Genomic DNA, 23291 nt, shown 5'->3' on the forward strand with positions numbered 1-23291 from the left:
AAAGGAAGGACATAGTTTCAGATAGTCCTCTGACACGCATAACACTTCCCAAGGTTTATATTAGGCATGTTTGCCACCTATACACAATCCACAATAACACAAATATTTTTTTAATATAATTAACTCCTAAAATGCTTAAAAATAATTCAATAACGTTTATCCAGAACACTGCAGAAAATTGACATACCCGTTATACTCAGCTCTACCCTTCACTGATAGGGAGGGATTAACCACTTGGAGATTTCAAACATTGGGGCTGAACAAAAACCCAAGTGTCCCAGTCACATGGTCCTCACAGAGACAAACAAATGGACCAAACGCACAACCTCACCCAGTTCCATTTTCTAAAAAGAGGGTGGGGGAAAAATCAATTATTTTTCAAATGTAAAAAATCAGACTAATAAAAAATGCTATTTTTGTTTATTTTTTTTGAATTCCAATCATGAGTAATAAAATTAACTATCTTCTAGTAAACAAGAAATAAGTCATTCACCATTTTCTAGCATAACATATAGTTATTCAGATTCTTAATTTTTATAATTTGTTAATCCATATAATTGCTTAAATAAATATAGATATAGTGTGTCCTCCTGGTTAGCAAACAGAAGCACCAAATTTAGTGTAAAGGCTATAATTAGTTGCAAATCAATGTTTTAATGGTTACCAATCAATGAGAATCAATCTTTTTTTAGGAAAATAACTAAACAACAAACAAGATTAAAATGGATGATTGAAATGAAGGTTTCCTGCTTGCCAATTTAAATCATGATTTGAATTGGTGAATCATTCAGTGCAGCCTCATTCAGCCAAAATGAGAATGTTCTGCAACTTACAGTGAATTTGAGAGACCAGTCTTACTTCCTCTGGAAGAGTCCTACCATCCCATCAGGTGAGAGAGAATTTTCCATTATCCTGTAGCCAGTTATCAGTCCTGCTGACTGTCAAATGCCACTTTGTGTTTGTTGGCAAGGAGATAGGGAGTGAATTCTCAGTTAAAGTGTACTGGACATACAGGTTAATTCCAGGTATGTGATGAGAGCAGACAGCGTCCCTGTGCGTAGTGTTACAGGAACTCCCTTTGCCAACAGTGGATCAGTACAGGCTGAGAGCGTGGGGAAGGGTGACAAATGGGAGGGTAACTCAGGTTCCAGTAGGGTCCTTGAGCAAGGGTCAGAGCAGCATAAGCCCTGTCCTTGCTTAGAACGAAGCTCAGCAGAGCAGGGACCATGTCTACTTTTTGGTTGTTTTTAAAACAGAACCTAGCACATTTGAGTGCTACCACAATCAAAATACTAAGTGCAGTTCCTGGAGGGCAGTGTGACCGCAACAATGGAGCCCTCTTCTCTTCCCCACCATGTTCTAGCAGAAGCTGCAACAACAGACTCTTCCCTGCAGCAGTGCCCAGGCAGTGCCCAATCTGGACTGCCTACAGGAAGCTTCCTGTCAGCAGTGCTCTCCAACTCCCACACCAGATAAATAAAACCCCACACAGCTGTAGAAAAGGGCATTATTGTCCCATTTAATGAGTCCTCATTTCCATCACAAACACATACACGTGTCATCACACCAGAGATGCGCAGCAAAGCAAAGTGCATGGAGGTGGCAGGGGGCAGGAGCCAACAGCCCTTTCCCCATCCCCAAGGAGAGACGAGGCTCTCGGTACCTTGTGTGCTGTGGCACAGGGACCATGTGAGTGTTCACTGAGCACAGAGGACAGAGAGAGCCCAGCACTTGGCCCAGTTGGCACCAATGTTTGCAGATGGGCACAGCTCCACTTCTGAAGCTCTACTTCTGAGCAGCACAAGGGGTGCAGAGGGAGATAGGTCAAGTATACCAGGACAAGGGACGGATGCGGTGGGTCTGGGAGGTCCCCAGGAGACAGGTCCCAGGGGATGCTGCTATAATAAAGTTGGCTCCTCCCTGTCTAAACCCCAGTAAGATCCACGTGGGGGAGGAGAAGACAGAGGTGGGGAGAGGGAAGGGGACCCTGTGTGAGGGCCCTCAGCTCCAGCTAGCTGTTCTCATTTACAACATGTCCTTTTTGGTTCCCCACCCCTGCCCCAAATGAGGAGAGATTTGATAACAGAGTTCTGATGGTGGCTCCCTGTCCCTGTCAGTCTCTCCCAGCCACAGTTCAGACACCCCTGCTCTCTGCCTTGCCAGGAGGGGGCAGGGCCTCTCAAATTATCTGATAGAGGCATCCGTTGGGAGGTTGTGATTGGACTCCTCGGTATCCTCATTCAGGGCCGGTTCACTGTTAGAGAGTGGTGTGAAAGCAGGAGACTTTCTGAAAGAGAACAAAGGGCAGGGGTCACGTGGGCACCAGATTTGGGGGAGGAAGGAGGAGGGAGAGAAGCAGAGCTATTATAACTAGGGCTGTTGATTAATCACAGTTAACTCATGTGATTAACTAAAAAAATTAATCTCGATTAATCGCAGTTTTAATTGTACTGTTAAACAATAGAATACCAATTAAAATGTATTAAACATTTTGGATTTTTTTCTATATTTTCATATATATTTTGTACTCTGTGTTGTAACTGAAATCAAAGTGTATATTATTTATTACAAATATTTGCACTGTAAAAATGATAAAAGAAATAGTATTTCAATTCACCTCATACAAATACCATAGTGAAATCTCTTTGTCGTGAAAATGCAACTTAAAAATGTAGATTTTTTTTTGTCACATAACTGCACTCAAAAACAAAACAACGTAAATCTTCAGAGCATGCAAGTCCACTCAGTCTTACTTCTTGTTCAGCCAATTGCTAAGACAAACAAGTTTGTTTACATTTATGAGAGAAAATGCTGCCCTCTTCTTATTTACAACGTCACCAGAAAGTGAGAACAGGCATTTGCATGGGACTTTTGTAGCCAGCATTGCAAGGTATTTACATGCCAGATATGCTAAACATTTATATGCCCCTTCATGCTTCGGCCACCACTCCAGAGGACATGCTTCCATGCTGATGACGCTTGTAAAAAAAAATAATGCGTTAATTAAATTTGTGATCGAACTCCTTGGGGGAGCATTGTATGTTTCCTGCTCTGTTTTACCTGCATTCTGCCATATATTTCACAGTATAGCAGTCTCGGATGATGACCCAGCACGTTGTTCATTTTAAGAACACTTTCACCGCAGAATTCACAAAAGGCAAAGAAGGTATCAATGTGAGATTTCTAAAGATAGATGCGAAAAGTACAGAACCCGAACCACCAAAAAAGAAAATCAACCTTCTGCTGGTGGCATCTGACAGATAATGAAAATGAACATGTGTCGGTCCGCACTGCTTTGGATAGTTATCGAGCAGAACCCGTCATCAGCATGGACGCATGTCACCTGGAATGGTGGTTGAAGCATGAAGGGACATATGAATCTTTAGTGCATATGGCATGTAAATATCTTGCAAAGCCTGCTACAACAGTACCATGAGAATGCCTGTTCTCACTTTCAGGTGACATTGTAAACAAGAAGCGGATAGCATTATCTTGTTCAGCATTGGCTGAACGAGAAGTAAGACTGAGTGGACTTGTAGGCTCTAAAGTTTTAAATTGTTTTATTTTTGAGTGCAGTTATGTAAAAAAAAAATCTACATTTGTAAGTTCAACTTGCATGATAAGAAATTGCAGCACAGTACTTGTATTAGGTGAATTGAAAAATACTATTTCTTTTGTTTTTTTACAGTGCAAATAATTGTAATAAAAAATAAAATGAGCACTGTACACTCTGAATTGTGTGTTGTAATTGAAATCAGTATATTTGAAAAGGTAGAAAACATCCAAAAATATTTAAATAAATGGTATTCTGTTATTGTTTAACAGTGCAATTAATTGCGATTAACTTTTTTAATTGCTTGATAGCCCTAATTATAACTGATACCTAGGAGGTGCTGTATAACCAGATGGATTCATCAGGTAGTAGAAGGGGTGCAGTTAACACTGGGAAGTAAATACGTGACATTAGATGGGTCCCGTAGAGCACCACTAGAGGGCAAGGGGTTTATATGGAGCCTAAATAAATGCTGGTGCCAATGATGGGGAGCTTTGCTCAGAACAATATCCTGGCAGCACCCAGAGGAGGGGGATATGGAGGAGGGAAGTGACACTGTGAACTCATTCCAGCAGGGCCCAGCCCAGAGCTGCACTGACTTCATACTCCCACAGGCCAGCAGAATGTCCCAGCAGATCAGTGATGCTCTATTCCAGGTTCTCTTTAGACAGTGACATCATCTGTCAAAGCTGACAGCTGAACATGATTCATCTGCCATAGGCACCTGGCACCAAATTCAACTCCTGTGAGGAGTCTGCAAGGCGGTTACAGCTGATCATTCAGAGTCCAATCCAGTTGTGACAGCCAGCCCAGCCCCTCACCCATCAATGCACTAGCTCCCCTGTGAGAACTGGGAACAGACCCCAGGAGCCTCAATTTCCAGTCCCCCTAGTAGCTCCCACTCTTCTCCCAGCGCTGGGAGTAGAACCTTGTCTGTGTGGGAGATGGAACAAACCTCAGTGCCTTCCTCTCCAAGTACGAGGCGCATTTCTTTGACTTTACCTTCTCTAACATAAGATATAGAGCAACATGTAAATTCAGAACAAACAATGCCGCCCCCTCCTCCCCCAAAGCACTGCACTGTGCACACTTTGCTCCCTCGGGAGAGGATGAGTGAACAAACAACACGTGACAAACACGTGGTCAGGATGCTTAATCTGGAAGGCATTCAGATACTACAGTGAGGAGTGCAGTACACAAATCTATAAAGCACAGAACTGAATTGAACCCAAGAGTCCTAACTCCATCCCCTGACTCTGAGCCACTAGATCCAATGCCCCTCCCAGAGCTGGGATTGGAACCCAGGAATCCTGGCCCTCCCTATCCTGGAGCTCACCTGTCTCCAGACTGGGTGATGAGCCGGCGGCAGGTCTCCATCTGCACATCCAGCCCACGCTTCATGCTGCACATTTCCATGTATTCATGCAGGTGCCGATTCATGTCATTCTTTGCTGTTGCAAGCTCCAGCTGCACAAGGGGGAGCAATGAGGAGCTGAACCTGCCGGTGTGGCACTATCTGTGCCACATGGGAACACTGCATACTGTCCCAGCCAGCCCGCCAGAGGACACTGCCTACCTTCTCCTCCAATCAGGGGACACTGCCCAGCTTCACTAGCCAGTCATAGGGCAACATCCACAATTACCAACTTTCTTGTCCCGCCTGGGGTCTATCCCTACATCTCCCATCTCCTTGCCCGCCCCCATCTTCCCCACTATGTCCTTCTCCTACCTCTATTTGGTCGATGGTTTCCTGATATTCCTTTTCACGGCTCTTGAAGAGCGACTCTGTGTCCTTAATCACCTTCTCCAGACAGTCATCCTGCTGCTGGGGGAGAAGAGGGTGCCATGACGTTTGGAGACAGGGCAGTTGCCAGACATCAGAAAGCACAGCGTGAGAGATCAGAGAAAGACCGGGCAGCACCAGAGGGAGCAAGGAAAGGGTAGAGAACAGAGACAGACAGTGACACAGGATAAGGGTGGGTGTGTTCCCAGTTCACATAAATCACATTTAACAGGCCACAACTACAGCCTGTCTCCATGTTTGCATTCACTGGTACAGCTACATCTGTAGACACTTGATCAGCCAGGGCTCTCCCGTCTAGCAGCAGGGATGGGACAGACAGCCTGGGACCACTGGCAGTGGGAAGTTTTGTCCTGAAAAAGCACAGCATTGCCCTGAGACATTGAGGATTGTGGCAAAGAGACAGCCCCCCATCGCCAACAGCCCCCCCAAGACCCCACAACTGTGAACCCACTAGGGTCAAGGGGAGCAGCTGGAGTGCTGGCTATGCAGGGGCCTTGGCCAATTGGACTTTCAGGCCTCATCTTAGGCGGTGCAGAATAAGTTTTCTTCTCACTCAAGGGGCTGATAGTCTCAATGGCGGGTTTAAGGGACAGAATGAGAGCAGCTAAAGATGGCACCTTCCCAGCTGGGTAGGATTTTTTCTATGCTTGCTGGTTTTGGCAAGCACCTCTGACAAGAGGCCTTAGGCCAGTCTGAAAAAGAGATCTGGGCACATTTTACAGGGGCAGGGTGGTGTAGATAACTGGTTGGGGGAAGGCCATGTAGGGCCTAGACAGGGGTGTTTGAATATTCTGTATTTGAATGAGAGCTTCGGGGTAACAAACATTCAAGACTGCACGGCAGCGGAGAACTATCCAATCCATTAGAAATGGGTGAGTATTTGTGTAGGAATTAGCATAAACAGGAATGAGGGATCCACACTGTACCAGAGAGAGAGAGAAGGGTAGCTGGAGATGGGGTATGACTGGAGCATGAAGCTGGTGTTACCTCCCCCTGCACCTCCGCAGCTGCTATGGCGTATCCGGAGAAATCCTCCCAGAGCAGCAGCGTTTCCTCTGTCTCCTCCCATGTGAGACTGTCACAGTCATCCTCAAAATCATACTCTCTCCTGGGGACAAGGAAACCGCATGTCAGCAAAGAGAGGGGAACTCTCCCAGTAGGAAGAGCTACAAAGTGTGAGGCTTCAATACTAATTGTGGTGGAATTCCCAATCCTGGCCTTTCCCCAAAGGAAGGTGCTGTTTTTGAAACTGTGGGTTGTGACCCAGTCCTGGGTTGCGGAATAGAAGGTACTGGGTCACGGCAGCTCTGGTCAGCATCGCCGACTGGGCCATTAAAAGTCCCATCGGCGGTGTTGCCTGGCTAAGGCAGGCTAATTCCAACCTGTTCTGACACTGCGCTACACCCTGGAAGTGGCCAGAAGCAGGTCCGGCTTCTAGGTGGGGGGACCACAGGACTCTGCGCGCTGCCCCCACCTCAAGCACCAGTTCTGCACTACCATTGGCCAGTTCCCGGCCAATGAGAGATGGGGGGGGGTGTGCCTGAGGGTGAGAGCTCTGTGGAGCCGCTTGCGTGCCTCCGCCTAGGAGCCAGACCTGCTGCTGGCCACTTCTGGGGCACAGTGCAGTACGCGGTGCCAGGGTAGGCAGGAAGCCTGCCTCTGTACCCCGGCTGCGCCGCTGACTGGGAACTGCCAGAGGTAAGCAGGTGCCCCAACTCCCTGCCCCAGCCCTGAGCCTCCCCTCACCCCCAAACCCGGAGCCCCGTCCTACACTCCAAACCCCTCATTCCTGGCCTCATCCCAGAGCCTGCACCCCCAGCCCAAAGCCCTGACCTCCTCCTGCACCCCAACCCTCTGCCCCAGCCCAGAGCCCCTCCCACACCCTAAACCACTCATCCCCAGGTCCGTTGGGTCATGGGCATCAACAATTTTCTTCAACTGGGTTGCCAGAAAAAAAGTTTGAAAACCACTGCTGTAATGAATTCGGAAGAGCCATTGGCTGTGGGGGAGCTTTCAGCTACACCAGTCCCAGCCTCTCCCAGCATGGGGAAGAGCTGTAGGGAACAGGGCAGGAGAGCTGGCTATGACAGAACTCACAGCGACTCCAGTCCCAGCCTGTCTCAGCAGCAGGTGTGGGGCATAAGTAAAGGCTGGGTTACACTCACAGCTGGTTCAGCATCCTCTGCATCTCCTCATTGATGCTCATGGCTGTGGTCTCTTCATCTTCCTCCTCTTCAGGCTTTTTGGAGGCATCGTTCTCAGACAGTGAAGTGTCCTCGTCACTGATCAGCTTCCGCTCCCGCTTCCGCCCCGCCGTGGCTGGGACCTTAATGGGAGACAAGTGCAGAGACTACAGAAACAAGGCCGGGTCCAAGGTCGGGTTGTTGAGAGGAGATGAAGGGGAAAGGAATGGCATAGGGGTAGGAAGATAGGGAAAGTAAGAAAGAAAGAAGGAAGAAGAGAGAGCGAGAGAGAGGGGCTTATTATGATCAGGTTAAAGATGGTGCAATGGCTAAAATGTGATTTTAGAATATTTTAAAATTAAAAATTATGCAACTAAAGATGGAATCTGTGAACCTGATGAGAAGAATGTGGTTTAATTGAAGAACTCAACTCTCCCCGCCCCCAGATCCAGAGACAGAGGGAAAGGGAAAGGCAGAGAGAGGAAGAAGAGACAGTCTAAGTGAAATATGTCAATATTTACAGTCAAACCTTAGTTTACAGAAAGTGTCTAAATTGTACATATTCTTAACTGAATGAAACTAACCAGCTGCCTCTGTAGGGGGAAGGGAGAGAGAGTGAGACAGGGACAGAGCAAGCGAGCGAGAAAGAGAGAAAGAGAGAGAGATAGGGACAGGGACAGAGAGAAAGGCAGAGACAGAGAGAAGAGGGGGTGGAGAGAGAAGGGGTTAGAGACAGACACTTTGCACCATGTCTCCCTCTTCTGCAGCTGCTCCCCTATTACTCAGGAGTCCCAGTGCCCAATATCTCTGAATAATGAGTTGGGTGGGTACTCCTAATGCCTCGAGTAAAGTCTGCAGCTCTCAGCCTCCTCCTCTTGCCTCTCTGCCTGTTGCTCCCCACCCCAACACATGTAACCCAATATGGAGAGCAGGTGAACTCATGGAACAAGGCTTATAGTGACTGATCCCCTCCTCTGCAAGAGGCATGTAAGTGCTTTTGTCTCTCCCCCTTGGCTAGAAGCTCCTTCCCCCAGTGGTAGCTGTTTCGCTTGGGACAGCAGCAGGTGCATCTCACCTGAAACATTTTGATCATGTCCTCACAGTTACGCTGCTGTGCCACGTCACACAGCTTGGCTGTGATGTCAATGCGCCGACAGATATCCATGTCCACTTTCATGGCCTTCTCTTGGATCTTGGTATCCAGCTCTGTGAGATTCTGACCCAGTGAGAACCAGCCCAGCACATGGTGCAAGGGGACAGAGGAAAAGGATAGTTAGACAAGGCACACGGAACCCTCTAACACAGAGTCCTGACAGAGAATTCTCCTGGGCATGGTGAGGGAGATCATCATGCTGGAGGCATTATAATCAAGGCCAGGCACTGTCAGGGCATTGCTGAGGGAGCTCACGCTGGAGGCTTTCCCCATGCACTCAGGTTGGGCACTGCTGTGTCACTCTACAGACATTCCTTGTTTGGCATTACTATGAGAAAACGCACATCAGCCTGCCGAGCCATGGGATGGGTTCACAATGTCTTGGCTAATGGCTGAGTGTGTATGCTCGGTGGACAGGGGCACTCACATTGCTCATCAGTCCCTTGAAGACAACCAGCTCTGCCTTGAGCTGCTCCACCTTCAGGGCTAGCTCCTCCTGGCATGCTTCAGCCTCCTGGGCCTCCTGCTCAGGGGGGAAAGGGAAACACTGGAATCAGTGCCAGGGAAATGAGGCTAGGGTGCAGGGGGAGTGGGGATGGGCCCCTCACCTCATGCAGCTCAGTCACTTGGTCCTGCAGCTGGACACGCACAGTATACTCCTCTTCCCACCTAGTGAGACAAATGTGCCATTTACACCCTGCCTACCGCACAGCACCCTCTGCTGGGGAGGGCAGAGCCGGCAGCTACAGGTTGCCTTCCTCACTGCTGAACTGCACACTACGGGATCCACTCTAGTCATACAAGGAGTATTGGAAGTGGGGGAGAGAATTTGCTCTGGAATTTGCTGCCCTTCCTTTCCAAACAGCTACAGCTGTTGGATGCATGTCACGCCTTCCAACCATGAGCTGGTCCCTGCCACAGACTCTACTGATCTCACTCAGAATTCACCAACTGTCTTTCACGTCACAGTACGGGGCCCTCAGGACACCAACCACAAGCTGTATTTAGCAGCTGAAACACACTCCCCAGGACCAGATTAGATCAATTGGCAGATCTAGCCCATTGTCCTCTCTGCCCCTCCCCACCATGCCAGTTCAGGCGAGTGGCCTCCAGCCTGGGCTATACTGGGTTTTGCTGTACAGGCAGTAACAGGCGTTGGGCTGTATTGGGCACTGAGGGGCTGCCACAATCTGTGCTGTGCTTGTGTTATATTTATATAGAGATATGCTGTGTTATTAAATGGGGCTGTACTGGGACAGTGGATAGTAGAGCTCTGCAAAGGGCTCCACTATACAGGGCTGTACTGTGTTGTGATGGGCTATGGCGTGTGGTATAACTGGCTATGCCAGTGGTGGGCAAACTACAGCCCGGGGGCCACATCCGGCCCTCCAGATGTTTTAATCTGGCCCTTGAGCTCCTGCCAGGAAGTGGGGTCTGGGGCTTGCCCTGCTGTGGTGCTCCAGCTGGGGAGTGGGGTCGAGGTCTTGCCCCACTCTGCATGTCTCCTGGAAGCAGCAGCATGTCCCCTCTCCGGCTCCTACATGAAGGGGCAGCCAGAGGGCTCCACCTGCTGCCCCCGCCCCAAGCGCTGCCCTCGCAGCTCCCATTGGCCGGGAACCGCAAATAATGGGAGCTGCAGGGGCAGCGCCTGTGGACAGGGCAGCATGCAGAACCGTCTGGCCACACCTTCGCGTAGGAGCCAGAGGGGGGACATGCTGCTGTTTCTGGGAGCTGCATGAGGTAAGCACTGCCCTGAGCCTGCCCCCCTCAACCCTTCCCACACCTCAACCCCCTGCCCCAACCCTGATCCCCCTCCTGCCCTCCGAACCCCTCGGTCCCAGCCTGGAGCACCCTCCAACACCTCCAACCCCTTGCCAGCCCCCCCAGTGGGAGCCCTCCCACCCTCCAACCCCCAATTTCATGATCATTCATGGCCCTTGTGCCAAAAACTTTGCCCACCCCCTATGCTATCATCCTGTGTATTGCACTGCGATAGGCTGTGCTGAACTGGCCTATTTTATGTTAGGTTGTATTGGTTATTCAGGCATTATGTTACACCAGGTTGTACTGCACTGCAGCTGGGCTGCAAAGAGCTGTTCTGCCCCGGTTATGTTGGGTTTCGATTGGTTGCACTATACTTAGGCTGTATTATGTTGCAAAAGACTGCTATATTAAGCTATATTTCTCTGCAGCATGCTGGCTATGCTGCAATTATTGCAAGATGACTGGCAGTTTTATGCGGGTTGTGTTGTGCTGCAATGGGCTACAATACTCTAAGCTATATTTCATCACCATGTGTTGTGCCATTCTGTGCTATATTAGCTTGTGTGGTACAGTTTTACATTGTGCTGTATTGCAGTGTGTTGATCCATGTTTGGTTATGTTGTGCTGGGTTGTATTTCACTTTGCTAATTAACGGTATCCTCTCCCATCTTTAGTTCATATTGGTTGGTGGTGCACTGTATTGGCCCCTGCTCTATTGTGTTGAACAGTGCAGCACAAGGTTGTTGCTATTCCACTTCCATTTCCTTTGGGCGAGTGGAATTTTCTCATTGGGCTGGGCACTCATTATGAGTTGCCAACTCTTGCAATTTTATCATGATTCTTGCAATAGTTGGTGTTTTTCTTAAAGCCCCAGCCCCTGGAGTTGTATAATAACATGAAAGTCTCAGCTTTCATTTTTATCGTAGCACATTTCTAGTGCTCGTGGCTGGGCAGAAAAGTTTGAAAACGTGAATCCTAAAAGCTCAGAAACCAGAAGGCAAATAGAAAGAACCCCACATTTATTATCTCATGATTTTTAAGCCAGGCTCCTGATTTCTGGCATCTGGCTCATGACTTTGGAATACCTGGGATTGGCAATATTGCTCACTCTTAGAAAATGTCCCACCCTAAAGCTGCATGCTGGGCTTTTTTATGTACCCCAGATCACTGCCCTGAACAAGCAGGCAGCCCATCCTCCATCTGCAGGAAAACAGTCCATAGGGGTTCCTCTTACCTTGATAGGAAAGAACAGGAAAGAGGGAAGAAGAAAGAGATACACAACAGAGGGAAGGACAGAGATACAAGCAGGATGTACCTTCCATGGGAACTGATCAAACAAGGTTTCCATCTCTGAGGAGAAAATGTGTTTCTCTGTCACAAAATACTTCAGTGTCTCTTCCTCTCCCTCCTTCTCTCTCCAGATCTGGCTTGCAGTGCTTTCTGCCTCTCTTCCCATCACTCAACCTCTCTCTCTAGCTCTGTCTACACTAGGAAAGTGACCCATTACTGAAACTGCTTTTAAGTAGTGATTCCCCTGAATCATTATGGCGTAGAACAGACAGGGATTTCAACACTGGGTCAGAAAATGACAGTGATACTTTGTGGAAGCAACACTTCTGTATGCCCTCTACATCCTTCACCCCCTGCTTACTCTTTCCCTGGCTCTCTGTTTCTCTCCTCCTCTCAGATACTTTATCATTCCCATCTGCAATGCACCATTCCTAATAATAACCTCCCTGAACCACTTCCCCCACGCAGACCAGACCAGCCAAGAGGCTCCAGCCAGCATCCTGGATGTTCCTGCGGACTGTGAGCAAAGCTCCCTCATGTAACCCCTTCTCATCATCCCAAGTCCTCACGGGGAGCCACAGATCCTTCCCTTGTATCCAATGTAACACACACATCACTCCAGCACTGCAATATCCCAGTAACCTGCTCGAGGACCAGAAAATGTGAGGGAAGGAAGACAGAAAACCTGAGAGATCCTCTGCCCCATATAGACCCGGCCACCTACCAGGCAACACTAGGCCAGCATTTCCAACCCATCCCCTCCCAGACCAAGGACAACACCCTGCCCTCCCCATCCAAGCCTCATGACACCATGAGGAAAACAGCATAAAAAAATAAAATCTTTCTTTAAAAATCAGTATCAGCCAATCTGGGACCACGAACACTAAAATGCCTTAATTATCATCATGTGGTTATTGTATGGTGCCATTAGTGGGCAGAGTTAAGGTTGTTTGGGGGCTTTAAATTGTATATTTCCAACTTTAACATGTTTGGGTGACACATGTTTAACCTTAACTGTGGATTTCCTGGGTTTGTAATACAAAGATTTGGGGATAATCACGCCATCACTGCGATGTAGTTTATCCTGAATTACTGATATGGAGTCTCCATCTTAACCACATCTTATCATTTGTGTCTGGGAATACGTATATGTATGTGGGAGAAAGGGAGAGAGCAGACATGACTGGGCTCCCAGTTGCATGATCCTTGGCAGTCTGTACACAGGTTTTTTCCCCACCCAGTCTCTTGTCGCTGCTTCTCCTCCCTTCATATTCCCGATCCCCTGCAAGCTGTGGTCTGCTCCAAAGTCCTGTACATTTGAAGAGAAACTTTCCTCATCACACCGTTGGGGATCAGCAGTCTTTGGGGCTCCTTTGGCCAAGGTGCAGACACTCAGCACTGCCCTATGCCCTTCCAGAATGCAAGAGTTTAATTCCCAAAACTCAAACTATTCAAAAACCAGGAAATACTAAGTTAATGTGACTCTTCCTACAAAACACAACCGTCGCTGTGTCCCTATTGGGATGGCAATGGGAACCAGGAATTTCCTGGGTCTGCAGCACTGAAGTTTAGGGAATTCAACTCTTATCGCAGGAGGACATGAGGAACCCAGGGCCGTGTTGAGCTCCTGCAACCTTAATTCCATGGCATTACATTTTTGCATATGAACTTCCCCTGTTTTTGAGAAAGTGAGGGGCCATGACTGAAGGGAAATTTTGCAGCAGGGAATGAGGAAGGTTTCTTGGGCACATGTTGTCACCTCTCAGGCATTAGCTCCCACCTCCTCCTAGCCTCCAGCAGGGTTAGAAGCCCAGTGAGAGGAAGGAAGCAGGTAGTGGAGATACCTTGAGAAAGCTAGAGACTGCCTGGGGGATGGGGATCCCCAGTATCCAGGCCTCAAACTGTGGCCCATGTAGCGGGAAGGGTCTCTGCACTCCCCTTGCCCCCAGAAATGCGAGATGGGGAATCTCAGAAGCCCTTCCATTGATGCGGGAAAAGGGGAGCCCCACAGCCTCCTACTCCCAGTCAGGACCACAGGAGGTTCACAGCTGCAGCTGCGCATCTCAGAAGGTTCTCGATGTGGGGAAGGGGTTGTGGGGCTTCTCTTTCTCCCGTTCCTGCTATTCCTGGCAAAACAATGAAAAATGTTACACCAAGCACATCACTAGCCCCCAGACCTGCAGCATCTCTAACCACCCCCCTGTGTCCTCCCAATGTATCCGCAGAATCACCTACACAATGCCCCTCCCAGTGCTGGGGTGAATATGGGACCCCTCCAAAGCCTTTGAAGTTTTTCAGCATCAAACCAGCTAAAACGAACTCTTGAACTGTGAACAAGCCAAAACAGGCTGGTCATACTCCTGAAGAGCCCAAATAGTTTACAGATTTGGAAACCACCAGACAGAAATTAAAGCCCAGATCCTCAAAGGTTTTGATACACCTAACGCCTATTGAAATCACTGGCCCCTAAGTATCTTTGAGGATCTGGGCCAAAGTGACTTGGCTAGGGAAACTCAGGAAGTCTGTAGCAAAGTTCAGAATTGAACATTGGGTCTCCTGAGTCCCCATTAGTGCCTCAGGGGTGGGCTAGTTCTCCAAAATACCTCAGAAGGATGGCCAGCTCCAGATGTACAATTTAAGTGACTGCTAACCACCACATAGCCAGTCTGTGGAGGGGCTTCAAGAACAGAAACCAGTTCTCCTGGGTCCTACTCTTCATTGCCTTAACCACAAGACCATCTTGTTTCTTCCTACAATCTGTCCTTCATTACCACACCTATTACACTGACATTCCAGCTTGTGTGACTACAGCCCCGGGGAATTCAGTTTTAGCATGCTAATTTCAAAAGGCAAAGGGCTGAATGGATGATACTTGAGTTTTCCATATTAGAGACCTGGGTTCTATTCCTAGCTCCGATAGCAGTGACACTGATCTGCAAAAAAGGGGTAATGGTGGCTGCCTGCCCCTAGGAAAGGGCTCTAAGCATACACTTCATAATAATAATAATAACACGTATGACGCACACAGAAGAGTAACATTAGCAGTCCATAGAAGAGAAGACGAACTCTTGAGCTTCTGTTTCCTAGTCAAGTGCACCTTCCTCTGAGTATCAGGTATTTCATAGAACAGTCTGGTCCCCCCAACCCCTTCCTGTTCCTTCCATATGTAGCTCACAGCACTTCAGCTTCCCCCTCCACAGAGACAAAAAGAAAGCCTGATTATTTTTGAATTATTTGGATCTTGGCACCTGACAGCTAGGGGTTAACAGAACTATATGTTTTATTTCAGAGTAACAGCCGTGTTAGTCTGTATTCGCAAAAAGAAAAGGAGGACTTGTGGCACCTTAGAGACTAACCAATTTATTTGAGCATGAGCTTTCGTGAGCTACAGCTCACTTCATCGGATGCATACCGTGGAAACTGCAGAAGACGTTATATACACACAGAGATCATGAACCAATACCTCCTCCCACCCCACTGTCCTGCTGTCTTCTATATATATATATATATATATATATATATATATATAATGTCTTCTGCAGTTTCCACGGTACGCATCCGATGAAATGAGCTGTAGCTCACGAAAGTTCATGCTCAAATAAATTGGTTAGTCTCTAAGGTGCCACAAGTCCTCCTTTTCTTTATATGTTTTATGTGGATACTGCCCATAGTTTTGCCCCTTTCATTGCTTAAAACATCCTCCAAAAGCAACACAAGAACATTGTTTTTTTTTTAAATTTACATGTCATTTGGCTGTGGGAGAGGTGGGGAAAGAACTTAATGTTTCCAGGATCCCTTAGCCAAGTTACCCCAAATTTGCACCCAACTCCACCCTAGGCCCTGAACTGGAACCTACTTGTTTTCAGGCTGATCTTATTAAACATGTGAATTTTAGAGCAGTTTAAAACTTGACATTAAACAGAAGTGTGGTTGTCCTCTTAACTATAATAAAATAAGGAATTCCCAGTGATATCGAAAGACTACCCAAGAACTTTTGGCACAAGCCAACCACTAGCTCCAGGGGGTCACATGGAAACTTTCTCTGGGACAGGTTATCCCATCACTGCCCCCTACAGGGTTTCCTGCACCTGCCTCTGAAACAGCTGGTGCTAGGATACTGGACTAGATATGCTACAGGACTATGTTCTTATATGAGGTTTGGAGAGGAAGGACAGGGAGAAAGGGTGGCCAACAGATAGTCCTATCAAGAATTTCTCCAGAGCATTCCCACTACACAGCAAGGTCCCTTGGTCTTTGACACTGAACTACCACAGTCTTGGAGACTCTCTCTCTTTGCCCTCACCTCCAGACTTCATCTACTCCCTGTCTCCAACTCAGCCCCCCTCCCTGGTCCCTATTTCCCTTGCAAGCCCAATCTCCTTACATGCTGTATCATCTTACTCACTGTTGCTAACTCTCAATTTTTTTCTTAAAGTCCCAGCTCCTGGAGTCATGTTAGTTCAGAAGAATCTCAACTTTCATTAAAAAAGTTTCAGGCCCTCATGGTTGGGGTGAAAACCTGGAGAATGTGACCTAAATGCACCATGAATGCTCAAAAACCAGAAGATAAATAAATTATTATCACTACAAAAGGTTTCTCCCCCCCCCTCCCCCCCGCTCTCCTGCTGGTAATAGCTCATCTTACGTGATCACTCTCCTAACAGTGTGTATGATAACACCCATTTTTTCATGTTCTGTGTGTATATAAATCTCCTCACTGTATTTTCCACTGAATGCATCCGATGAAGTGAGCTGTAGCTCACGAAAGCTTATGTGCAAATAAATTGGTTAGTCTCTAAGGTGCCACTAGTACTCCTTTTCAAGATACATGAAAAGAGCTCAGCATTTACCATTTTTAAAGTTTTTGTGATTTGTATCCTGATCTCGTGATTTTTTGGAACGAGTCATGATTTTGAGTGCTTGGAGTTTGCAGTCTGCATTCACCCATGTCCCTTTGCCCCACCCCTCTGCCTCTGCTCTCTCACCTGTGCTAGTAGTCACCTACTCACCACCCTCCTCCCTACCTTACACTCCCCTGCAGCCCCTCCACTTTTTCACATTTAGCTGTATTCACCCCACTGCTCCCTACCACTCCATTCTCTGCACCCTTCTCTTGTCTGCACTGACACATCTCCAGTTGCCCTGGGGCTGCCACTCACTCCCTGCCCCCATTCTCCCTTTAGTCTCCTGCCTGTGCTGGACTCACCCTGCTCCCTTTCTCACCTGCGTTTGTACTCGTCGCGCTCCCTCTTCACCTTGGCCAACACATTGTAGAGGGCCCGGATCTCAGGGGTGATGGTGTCGATCTGCACGCCAACCCCGTCAGGGTGAACCCACGAGACCCCCGGCCCCTGAACCAGGGTGGTCTCAGGTCCTGGGCCCAGCCGACGGGCCTGCGAGAAGGACCAGATGGTGCCTGGCATGAAGCAGGATGAGGATGAAAAGGGGCTGCCAGACAAGGGAGGAGGCTGGGAAGAAGACGTGAATGGCACCCCAAGGTGGCAGCTGGGAGAGCCCAAAACCCTAGAGGGGGCACAGAGCCCAGCTGGCCGGGGGCTGCCCAGGGCAAGCCCCAGTGGGCGAATGGGGCTGCTGAAGCTGGTCTGCACAGCCTGATCCCGGCGCTGGACAGCCCGCAGACGGCTGCCCCCCTCCTCCAGCGCCTGCTGCAGCTGTTTTTCCAGCTGCCGGTTCCTGCGCTCCAGCTCGTGCACCTTGGCCAGGAAGCAGCGGAAGCGCAGGTTCAGGGTCTTCAGCACGTTGATGTTGGAGCCCAGGTCATTGCGGAGGGCCATGGCAGCAGGGGGGGCCGGGAAAGGGGGCACTGCTGAAGCGGGGCCCAGCTCTCCGCCGAAAAAGTCCCCCAGGGGCGCTGGTGGAAGCGGCTCTGGCTCAGCCAGGCCCTGCTGCTCTTGCTGCAGGAGGAAGAGGTTGGGGCCGAATAACGGGTTCATGGCTGCGGCTGGTCGGAGCGGGCGGCGAGGGGAGCGGGCCGAGGGAGGGGAGCGGGGGGGCCGAGGGGCCAATCAGGACCCTGGCTGCTGCAGGGCCGCTGTCAGGCAGAGGCGGGCTAGGGGGAGGGGGCTGCGCGGGGAGCAATCCCAGGCAGAGCGAGGGAGGAGAGACGGAGGGAGCCGGCTGCCGAGGCGGGGAGGCGACAGGGCGGCAGCTTCCGCTGCAGAGGGGAGGGGTCCGGGAATGCAGCAGAAGCGCTGATGGGGTAGGCGGGGGCCTGCGCGGGGAGGAGGGGGGGCGGGGAGAGTGTCGGAGCAAGGCCCAGAGCCGGAGCGCGGGATTCACGTGCCCCGCCTGCGAGCGGTCCAGGCTTTTCCCTGGGGCGAGGGGTTCTACCGCCCGCGCAGGGCTGGGGCGGAATCATGGGCACTCCCCGCTTTTCAGACTGGGGCAGCCGAGCGCTCGTCCGTCCAGCCTCGTATCCTGTCCCTGGCAGTGGCCAGCGGCAGATGCAAGAGGCCCTGCAGGAGGCAGCGATGAGCTGGATAATCTGCCTTTGCCTCCAAGGCTCTCCACAGTCCTATGAATTATTGAGACATCCAGCCCCTGCCTTCTCGCCAACAAAAGCCTTGATTCTCCTACAAGCCCTGGGTGCTTTCTCCTCTGCTACACTGAAATCTAGGGGAACCTCCCTCTCCAAGCTTATCCACTTTCAGCTCCATCTAGACCATCCCCATGGTGCCTAGAGAGAGTCGCCAGCTGATGATGGCTAGGCAGATGATTAGCTGAGATTTTGTCTATGCAATGACATGCTGGTGCTGGGTTCCAGAGTGGCAGCTGTGTTAGTCTGTATCAGCAAAACCAAGGAGGAGTCCTTGTGGCACCTTAGAGACTAACATTTATTTGGGCATAAGCTTTGATGAAGTGGGTTCTAGCCCATGAGATGTGCTGTTACCGCAGCTTTTCACCTCCCACCCCAAAATGGCTGTTTAACTCACCTGTTGAGTCTTGCCTTTATGACTATGCTCTGAGTATTACCTTTACTATACTGGGATTCAGAGGAACTGGGGGGCGGTGGGGGGTCTATACCCAGCTCTGCCACTGACTTGCTGGGTGACCTTGGGCAAGTCACTTAATCCCTGTGCCTCAGTTTCCCCCTGCAAACTGGAGATTCAGTCTTCAGTGACATGATCACATGCTTCCCCCCCCCCCACAGGACCCCTGTCTCATTCAATGCACAGCATGGAGGGTGCTCACTAAATGAGCAGCTATTGTATATTTTATTTACTCCGTGTACAGGCCCAGGCCTCATTCACTGCACACTGTTCAAACCCTGCTCTGAAGACAAAAATTATTTATTTCCTCTTGGGCTTTTCTGCAGCTCTCATCACTATAATATCCAAATGCTTCACAAACTTTACAACAGCCCTGTGAGATGAAGGGGTTTTATCCCCCTTTTACAGACAGGAGACTAAGGCACAGAGTTTAAGATCAGAAATGCCCACTAATTTTAGGTACCCCATTTGAGACACCTAGGACCTGATTTTTCAGAGTACTTAGAGCTACACTGCTCAAAGTCCAGCACTTCTGCAAATGAGACCCAGAAAGTGAGGAGCACACAATTAGTAACCAGCTGTGAAAAGTCTGGTTGCTGTGACTTGCCCAGCATCACACAGAGGCAAGAATAGAATTCTCCAGGGCAGTATTCAGCTGCCATGAGACCATCCTTTCTCTTCCTGCAATCCTTTGCCTTCTTCACACACCTAATTTCTGCAACAAATAAGACATGGGGTCCTACAGACAGTAGTCTCCTTCACCACACAGAACAGGTCCATTGTGTGCACTGAATGAGGCCAGGGATCCTATAGAAATAATAGTATGTGATCACATAATTAATGCACCATAATGCATTTGCCTAAGTGGGGGGGGGGGCAGGAGGGGGCATGCGAATTAAAGTCAAGCAGGCAACCTTAATTATGGCACTTCCTAATTTATGTATTCTTGACTTTGCAGCCTGAACAATATTCTTTTAACCTATCATCCTCTCCAGTTAACCAGTTGCTTGTTAATTTTTCAGTTTGCTCCAGCATCTTTTCTTTTGCAGCTTTAATTTTTGACAGAGCCTCAGCGTTATTACCACAAAACAACAAGTATCTCGCAACATCCTCTGCAGTAAAGACTGAGCCAAAGAAATGATATGCATCTCCACAATGTCCTCATCACAGCATGGCTGGCCCCTGTAAATTACGCAGGTCCACCACTCCTATGCCAGGCAGAACAGGTACAATTAAAAGAGCAGGGCAATAAAGGACCAGTGAGAACCTAGGAGGAGGGAGACCTGGTGAACTAGGGCTGGCAGTCTCTGTGGAAAGCTGCAGAGTTCTCTACAAGCCCTCCTGGGGAAAGGGGGGATTTCTCAGAAAGCCAGGAGAGGGGCTAGCCTGCTGACTTTCAAGAGTGAAAGTCAGTGGCGGGAGGCTGAAAAGGGCTGAAGCTTAGGAAGCTAGTGAAAGGGCTGGCTGGCCTTCCTCAGCTAGAGAGTCATGGCCAGAGAATGTGTGAGATGGCTAAAGGTGAAGAGCAGCAGGGGGACATGCTTGCAGGCTATTTGAGCCAAAGAGGGCTGAGGTGTAGGGAGGGACATAAGCTGCACTAGAGAACTGGGGCATGCTGAGACTCTATGCAATGTGCTCTCTGAACTACAGCTATGAGACTTGGGCTATGGTTTACATGCGTGGGGGTGGCTGTTGTAATAACTCCTCAAGACTATTTGTATGCAGAAAGAATGTTTGGACTATTCCTGGGGACTCTGAAGGAAGCAAACAGAGTGCTGTGGCCTACTGCAGGAGGGTATTCCAGGCAGGGCCATCCTGACATTCCTTAATCTGTGTATTTCTTGATAGGCCAGCATATCCCCCCATTCCCTGGCTGCCTCCCTGCTTAACGTACACTGAAAAATGTTCTCCACTGGTGATGGGTTGAGCTATTTGTACTTTCCTTGTACCTGCTGCAGTTCCAGCTCCTTTCTGCTGGGTTCCAGGGCTTGGATTTCCATTTTTGGAAGGATGCCTGGTTGGCTCAATAAACCTTTGATCCTTGCCCTTTAGCCATCCTGCCTTATTTAGGGGTTACCCTGCTATTTATGGTAGCTGCTTAGGTAGCCTCCCTGATTAACCTAAGGATTTCATTTGTACATTTGATGGTAGAGCCTTTTTGACTAGCTTCATTTTATTAATATCTCCCTTTCTACAGTGCTATATCACCATGCCTCACTTTGGGATCTTTCCTCCCCTGGGGATGTTAAACCTCATTGATAATGCGGTCACTATTACTTAATGGTTCAACTACAGCTACTCCTTGAACAAACCCCTGTATGTCACTTAAATTTTAACTGCCTCATCCCTTCAATGTTCGAGCACTAGCTGTTCCAAGAAATAATTAAGGTGTCAAGAAATTGCTTCTCTAAACCAATCTTGGCCTTTGAGCAGTTTATACAAGAGATCTAGAAGTCATCCTCTACTAGATTTAGTGGCTATTTTGGTCTCCTCAGCTCCTTTTCCCTTCGCTCAGTCTCACCTCATTCCGTTGTTCAGCATTCTAAGAGGAACCGGAGTCACAGCCAAGGGATTCGTAACTGTCAGGTTTAATCATATGTGTGACAATAGCACAGGAACTGCTGGCAAATGCATGTACACATTTGAGTCTGGGAGGGGAGATAATTCAGTAATTAGCTGGGCAGGCAGAAGCTCAGTTACATGGTGGACTCAGGACATCTGCATTTTATTCCGAGCTCTTTAAGGGAATAGAGTTCTACTGGGTTAATTCAGAGCAGGCTGGGCCTTAGAAATGTTGGATCCTATACTGAACTGTGACCCTGGGCAAGACCATCCCCCCCTCTCTAATCTTGCCAGGAGAGTCTGAGGCTCCATCAGTGCACAGAAGATTCTTTAGGAGCCTCACACATGAAAAGGACACAAGCAGGCAAAGGCTTAGAATCACTTGTAACCAGGAGGTCTCAGACCTTCAGGTGGGCATTTCCCAGCCCCATAAAGGATAAAGAGTATCCTGGAGAAGATGCCTCACCTGGTCTAGGTGCAGAAGATTCACAGGCCCTGGTGCTGCAGACTTGTCTACACATACAGCACTGCAGGTGCACAAGTGTAGTGCTTAGTGAAGACGCTACCCACATGGGAGGGAGAGCTTCTCCCTTTGGCATAGGACTCCACCTCCTGAAGAGGCAGTACCTATGTTGATAGGAGAAACTGGGAGTTAGGTCCCCTACGCCAGGAGGGTGTAACTGCATCACTCAGGGATGTGGATTTTTCACCTCCCCTCGTGACAGTTAAACCAACGTGAGTGTGTAGTGTAGACCAGGATTTAAGACATTTAAGATGAAATCCTCACTGCAGTGGCAGAGTTGCCCTGGGGGATTCAGTATGATGTAGAAAGAGATTCAGGAACCAAAAGGTGAGAGCCAAGGTTTAAGCTAAAAATCTTGTTCTACTTCAGCAGAAATCTGCTATCCACACAGGCCTGACTGCAGCTAGGACCTAACCCAGGAGAGCTCAAGCTGGAACTCATGACCCAATTACCAGTGTTGATGGGGGTGTATTATGTTGGGGACTGGGTCATCTCCCCCCAGGAAAGTCCTGGAAACCACCCCCCCCCCGGCTTAAGGCACTAGGGACTAGGAGCCCTAGAGGATGATCCCACAGGGCACTAAAGGAAGACTGATTTGTTTAAAGCTCAGTATGTGGGGAATGGGAGGGGGACACTTCAGACATGGATCAATTTGATTTCATCACCCACTGTTAGGCTAGTGGAGGGACTGTCCAAAGGTTAGAGAAGGAGAATCAGGGCAGGAACTCACCGAAAGCTGTACAGCAAGGCAACAGCAGCAATGAGAATTAAGTTTAGGGCTCCTGTACACCAGGCTCATGCAGGAAGAATACCTTACATCAGATATCTAGGAGAGGGGGCTGGGCAGCCTTATCTATGCAGAGGAAGAAAGTTTACTAGTAAAACTGCCTCCAACACGAGGCCTGCTCACTGCTGTGACTGGGAAAAACTAGCTACTTTCCCCTCTTCAGGCATGAGCTTATTTGCAGGTCTACTCGCAGAAAGGGCTTCCAGAGCTCAGGGAGCTGGGCTGACATGTACTAGGCATACGGCAGTTGCCGGGGTTTGTACGAAGGTTAGTAGCCTTCCAGCAGAAGCAATTCCCTTCCATCCTTTACTAGCCCCGCTTACTGAGCCGCAACAGCTGGAGGGTGGGTGAAGAGGCAAATGAACCAAGCTGTACGGCAGTCCCCATCACTAGCCCAGGAGAGAAAGAAAGGGGCACAAGGAAAGGGTTTGGGAAGGAGGGGTGAAGTGACTGGAGTGGGCAACAGAAGATTGGGAAACAGGAAGGTCAGAATAAGGGCAGGACAGAAAGCAAAGAGGCAGTGAGGAAGAGTGATGGGAGGACAGAACAATGGAAGCCAAGTTCAGAGGGAGAGGCCACAGTGCAGCACAAGAACAAGTGGCTACAGCTAAACATTTACTGCAGGGTCCAGTTACACTGCACTAAAATAAATTCCTGCCTTA

At 49.0% G+C, this 23291-nt stretch overlaps 1 protein-coding gene across 4 annotated transcripts; it reads right to left on the bottom strand.

The window, feature by feature from the left end:
- Positions 1–1495: 1495 nt before the first annotated feature.
- IFFO1 (intermediate filament family orphan 1) lies at positions 1496–17941 on the bottom strand. 4 transcript variants are annotated; one of them, XM_073311246.1, is made up of 9 exons: positions 16971–17941; positions 9302–9362; positions 9121–9216; positions 8616–8756; positions 7523–7683; positions 6345–6465; positions 5283–5375; positions 4890–5020; positions 1496–2287 (listed from the first exon to the last, which is right to left on the bottom strand). In XM_073311246.1, exons 1-9 carry the CDS (start codon positions 17699–17701, stop codon positions 2185–2187), a joined length of 1638 nt encoding a protein of 545 aa, XP_073167347.1. In that variant the 5' UTR covers positions 17702–17941; the 3' UTR covers positions 1496–2184. The 4 variants fall into 4 exon arrangements, with proteins under 4 accessions (XP_073167347.1, XP_073167333.1, XP_073167330.1 ...); XM_073311232.1 differs by having other exon boundaries at positions 7523–7707; XM_073311229.1 differs by having other exon boundaries at positions 5283–5378; positions 7523–7707.
- Between the last annotated feature and the right edge of the window lie 5350 nt (positions 17942–23291).

This window comes from Lepidochelys kempii, chromosome 1, assembly GCF_965140265.1.
Source record: "Lepidochelys kempii isolate rLepKem1 chromosome 1, rLepKem1.hap2, whole genome shotgun sequence".
NCBI lineage: Eukaryota > Metazoa > Chordata > Testudines > Cheloniidae > Lepidochelys > Lepidochelys kempii.

Coding starts and splice junctions, on each gene's coding strand:
- IFFO1 (XM_073311229.1), bottom strand. CDS start 17,701: ATGAACCCGTTATTCGGCCCCAACCTCTTCCTCCTGCAGCAAGAGCAG. Junction 7,708..8,615: donor ACATGATCAAAATGTTTCAG/GTGAGATGCACC, acceptor TTGTTTCTGTAG/TCTCTGCACTTGTCTCCCAT. Junction 2,288..4,889: donor ATCACCCAGTCTGGAGACAG/GTGAGCTCCAGG, acceptor GTTCTCTTTCAG/AAAGTCTCCTGCTTTCACAC.